Raw genomic sequence first — 5,445 nt, forward strand, 5'->3', positions numbered from 1 at the left:
TGGGCGAGTCACTTCACTTCTCTGGGCCTCAGCGACCTCGTCCGGAAAACGGGGATGAAGAGCGTGAGCCGCACGCGGGCCGACCCGATGACCCCGTACCTCCCCCGGCGCTTAGGACGGTGCTCTGCGCCTAGTAAGCGCTTCACAGATGCCAGCGTTCTTATTTAAAAACTACCCCTAAAACCGTCCCCGACCGAACGACCACTCGGGAATCGTCTCTTTCTCGGGGCTCCCGAAGGAATAAAGCACTTTCCGCCGGGTCTCAGAGGACGGATCTTTTTTTATTATTGTATAGAGACGTAGGATCGAAGAAATCCGTCCAGGCGATCGGAAGCGTTTGCGCCCAGTCGCACGCTCCGCCGGGCCGGAATGGCAAAATGCCCCGTGCGGAGTCCTCCCTGCCGACGCGTCCGGAGTTCCCGGTGACCGGCGCGCGCCAGTCGCCAGGCTTCCCTCGGGGGGGGGGCCGGGGGGGGGGAAGACGGACGGCCCGAGGCTCTCCGTCGACGCAGTCGTACGATCGCGCGACCCGAGGACGGCGCGGGGGAGGAACCGGGGGTCTTTGAGGAGTCGGTCCCTTTCATTTAGCTCCTATCGCTTCCCTAGGTTCCCCATCCGGGGAGAAGATCTCCATATCGAAGACGACGAAGAATCTGAGAAGGGACTCCGCCTCTCCCGGCTCCAGGTGATACTCCCGAGCGATCTTCTCGGCAGTCCACGTTTCCGGACGGAGCTTGTGGTTATTGAGGATCGTCAGGGCCTCCACCACCGAAATCTTGCCTTCGGGAACGTTCCGGACTTCCGAAAGGTTCAGATGATTTCCCTTCGGCGGTCGGACCCCCGGGTTTCTCGCTATCCCCGGCGGAGTCTGGCCCGTGGTCTCCTGGGACGGGAGAGGGAGAACGACGACGACAAGATCCCACTTTTAGGACGGAGGACGGGGGCCGTACCGGTCCGTCCGCACCATGATGATAATGATAATGTCGGTATCTGTCAAGCGCTCACTAGGTGCCGAGCACCGTTCTAAGCGCTGGGGGAGACACGGGGGAATCGGGTCGTCCCACGTGGGGCTCCCGGTCTTCATCCCCATTTTGCAGACGAGGTCACCGAGGCACCGAGAAGTGAAGCGACTCGCCCAAAGTCACACGGCTGACAAGCGGCCGAACCGGGATTCGAACCCATGACCTCGGACTCCCAAGGCCGGGCTCTTTCCGCCGAGCCAGGCTGCTTCTCCAACACCAACACCACCCCAACACCCTTCCTCCTCGGCAGGACCGGGGTTCCAATCCCAGCTTCGCCGCTCGCCCGCTGGGTGACCTCGGGCAAGTCGCTCGGCGGCTCTGGGCCTCGGTGACCTCGTCTGGAAAACGGGGATTAACACCGGGCTCCAGGGGGGACGGGGACCGTGTCCGACCCGCTTCACCTGTCTCTACCCCGGGGCTTCGGACGTAGTAAGCGCCTGACGAACGCCACGAGAAAAGGAACGAAGAGGAGGAAGTCACAGTCTAAAGGCACCCGGCGCGTATGACGATGTCGGCGTCTGCCAAGCGCTCACTACGTGCGCAGCACCGTTCTCAGCGCTGGGGGAGACACGGGGTCATCAGGTCGTCCCCCGCGAGGCTCGCGGCTAATCCCCATTTAACAGATGAGGGAACCGGGGCACCGAGAAGTGAAGCGCCTCGCCCACGGGCGCCCGGCCGACGCGCGGCGGAGCCGGGATTCGGACCCACGACCTCGGACTCGCAGGCCGAGAAGCAGCGTGGCTCGGTGGAAAGAGCCCGGGCTTTGGAGTCGGAGGTCATGAGTCCGAATCCCGGCTCCGCCACTCGTCGGCCGGGTGACTGTGGGCGAGTCACTTCACTTCTCCGGGCCTCAGGTCCCTCGTCTGTAAAATGGGGATGAAGACCGGGAGCCCCACGTGGGACGACCCGATTCCCCCGCGTCTCCCCCAGCGCTTAGAACGGTGCTCGGCACCTAGTGAGCGCTTAACGAATACCGACCTTATTATCATCATCATTAAGCCCGGGCTCGTTCCACGGAGCCGCATATCCACGGGCTCGGACCCTGACTGTGGCGAGACGACGTCGGTTCCCCCGCCAACCGGCTGGAACCCCAATCTTCTCCACGCTTTCCAACCACGACGCACCTCTCGTTCTTAAACTTTCACTTTCTCACTCGGGGCCCGGCGATCACTACCCGGGAATTAAGGTCGCGCCTCCTCCAAGGGGCCCTGCCCCATTAAGCCCTCTTTCCCCTGGCTCCTTCCCACTTCCGCGTCCCCTGCGCGTTTGGATCGGTGACCTTCGGGCGTTTGGTATTTACCCCGCCCCTCCGCTCCACGGCACTCGTGTCCCTAACGATGGATTACATATCTCTAATAAGGTTGGTATCCGTTAAGCGCTTCCTACGTGCAGAGCACCGTCCTAAGCGCCGGGGGAGGTACGGGGGAATCGGGTCGTCCCACGGGAGGCTCCCAGTCTTCATCCCCATTTTGCAGACGAGGTCACTGAGGCCCAGAGAAGTGAAGCGACTCGCCCGCGGTCGCCCGGCGGACGAGGGGCAGAGGCGGGAGTCGAACCCATGACCTCCGACTCCCGAGCCCGGGCTCTTTCCACCGAGCCGCGCTGCTCCTCCGAGCTCGGGTCTTATACCCGTGCCCGTCTCCCCGTCCAGACCCTGAGCTCACCGCGGCAAGGGAAACGTGCCTTCCGACTCCGTCGCATCCTACTCTCCGCAGCGCGGCTCGGCGGAAAGAGCCCGGGCTCGGGAGTCGGAGGCCATGGGTTCGAATCCCGGCCCCGCCCCTCGTCCGCCGCGCGACCGCGGGCGGGTCACTCGGCTTCTCGGTGCCTCAGTTCCCTCGTCTGTACAATGGGGATTAACTGTGAGCCTCACGTGGGACGACCTGAGGACCCTGTATCTCCCCCAGTGCTCAGGACGGTGCTTGGCACGGGCTAAGCGCTTAACAAATACCAACATTATTAAACGTCATTAATTCGAATCACAGCCAAGGCGGGACCCTTCTTTATTCTCAGCTCCGGCAGCCTCAGCCTCCCGGTGATCGATCGATCGATAGGACCGTCACCTTCACCGAGGGCCGCTTATTATGCGCGGAACGCCGCACTAAGCGCCTGAGAGAGTGCGATTCGTGGCCACAGCGAGCTCGCAGCCCGGGACGACGACGACATTCGATAACGCCGACGTCCCCGAGCGCTTTGGGGCCGAGGATGGGGGGGGGGGGGGCGGCGATTAAAGGGTCCAGATCCGGAAGGGAGAGGGGGAAAACGAGGATAAAGTCGGGGAAGGCCTCCGGGAGGAGACGGGGGCTCGGAGGATTTCCTCTGAAGCCCGGCCCCGTCGGCAGAGCCCTCCGCTCTCAGTCCGACCGGTTTCGGCGCTCGGGAGAGAGGGACGGACACGTTCCTTGCCCAGAATGAGATCCCCGTCGGGGGCGGGGGGACGGATTAATAGAGATTAATAAACGGCAGATAGGGACACGGTCGCCGGGCGGCCGGGAGGAATAAAGGGAGCGGGGGGCGACGCCAAAACGGGGCGGGACGAGAACACGCCCGACGGTGTGGACCAGACTCCGGAGAGACCGCTGACTTTTACCTGCCTCTGAAGACCAGGCTCACGGGAGTCGACGTAAACTTCTTTTAACAGCGTCAGGAGCTTGGCGTCCTTTCTGGTGACCTCTTCTCGAATTTCTGGGTGGCCTGGGGAAAATCCGAGGGAGAGAGAACTGAAACCCAGCGCGGCACTCGCCCGGAAGGCTCCTCCGCAAGGTTTTCACCCTTTCGGAGTAAAAAGGCAAATTTGGAGGACCCCCCCCCCCCCCCGACCTCGTTAATGGATTAAGAAGAGCAGTGGAGAATTTGACTAATTCTAAAAATACAGTCAATTCTCATGGCAGATAAGGCGCAGCGAGAGAGAAACGGCGTGGCTCGGTGGAAAGAGCCCGGCCTCGGGAGTCGGGGGTCGTGGGTTCTAATCCCGGCGCCGCCCCTTGTCAGCTGGGTGACTTTGGGCCAGTCACTTCTCGGTGCCTCAACTACCTCGTCGGTAAAATGGGGATGGAGACCGGGAGACTCACGTGGGACCGCCTGATCACCCTGCATCTACCCGAGTGCTTAGAACGGTGCTCGGCACAGAGTAAGCGCTTCACAGATACCAACATCATTATTATTCTTCTCTGGGCCTCAGTGATCTCATCTGTAAAAGGGGGATGAAGACCGGGAGCCCCACGTGGGACAACCCGATGACCTTGCATCTCCCCCAGCGCTTAGGACAGTGCTCGGCACATAGTAAGCGCTTCGCAGATACCATCATTATTATTCTTCTCTGGGCCTCAGTGATCTCCTCTGTAAAAGGGGGATGAAGACCGGGAGCCTCACGTGGGCCAACCCGATGACCTTGCATCTCCCCCAGCGCTTAGAACAGTGCTCGGCACCTAGTGAGCGCTTAACAAATACCAACGTCATTATTATTCTCTGGGCCTCAGTGACCTCATCTGTCAAATGGGGATGAAGACCGGGAGCCCCACGTGGGACCCCCCCCCCCCCGATGACCTCGCAGCTACCGCAGCGCTCAGCACGGTGCTCGGCACCTAGGAAGCGCTTCCCCGCTGCCCCGCGGCGGGGGCGGGATTCGAACCCAGGGCCCGGGGGTCCGGGCGGGGGGAGGAGGGTTTCGGCGAGGGTTCTGCCGGGCACTCACGGCGCAGCTGGTCGGCCAGGAGGATCCGGGCGCTGGGGTGCGAGGGGGCGGCGCGGGGCTTGTCCCCGGCCAGCTCCCGGGCCGCCCGCTGCTCCACGTTGAAGCCGCGGAGGCCGCGGACCAGGCGGGCCCCCATCGCCCTCCCCGCTCCTCCGGGACGCCGGCCGCCAGCGCTGGGCATGCGCAGGGGGCGCCCGGAGGGAGGCCCCGCCCCCGTTGCCCGGGACGACGCTCCCCGATTGGTCCGAGCGAAGCCCCGCCCTCCCGGGAGGCCCCGCCCCTCGGGCGGGTTCCTGGCCTCCGATTGGTCCGAGCGAATCACCGCCCACTGGGGGAGGCCCCGCTCCCCGGCCTGGTTCGTGGCCTCCGATCGGTCCTGAGCGAAGGGGAGGCCCCGCCCCCGGGCGGAATTCTGGCCTCCGATTGGTCCGAGCGAAGCCCCGCCCACTCTGGAGGCCCCCCGCCCCCCGGCCTGGTTTCTGACCTCCGATTGGTCCGAGAGAAGCCCCGCCCGCTCGGGGAAGCCACGCCCCCCATGCGGGCTGGTTCCTCGCCCCCGATTGGTCCGAGCGAAGCCCCGCCCACTCGGGAGGCCCCGCCCCCCGGCCTGGTTTCTGACCTCCGATTGGTCCGAGCGAATCACCGCCCACTGGGGGAGGCCCCGCTCTCCGGCCCGGTTTCTGACCTCCGATTGGTCCGAGCGAAGCCCCGCCCGCTAGGGGAGGCCCC

General features: G+C 64.0%; 1 protein-coding gene across 1 annotated transcript; it reads right to left on the reverse strand.

Moving 5' to 3' along the window:
- Positions 1-260: 260 nt before the first annotated feature.
- NDUFAF4 (NADH:ubiquinone oxidoreductase complex assembly factor 4) lies at positions 261-4,894 on the reverse strand. The gene is made up of 3 exons (XM_029047366.2): positions 4,717-4,894; positions 3,613-3,716; positions 261-883 (listed from the first exon to the last, which is right to left on the reverse strand). The coding sequence occupies exons 1-3, from the start codon at positions 4,850-4,852 to the stop codon at positions 581-583; spliced, it is 543 nt and encodes a 180-aa protein (XP_028903199.1). The 5' UTR covers positions 4,853-4,894; the 3' UTR covers positions 261-580.
- Between the last annotated feature and the right edge of the window lie 551 nt (positions 4,895-5,445).

This window comes from Ornithorhynchus anatinus, chromosome 19, assembly GCF_004115215.2.
Source record: "Ornithorhynchus anatinus isolate Pmale09 chromosome 19, mOrnAna1.pri.v4, whole genome shotgun sequence".
Lineage (NCBI taxonomy): Eukaryota > Metazoa > Chordata > Mammalia > Monotremata > Ornithorhynchidae > Ornithorhynchus > Ornithorhynchus anatinus.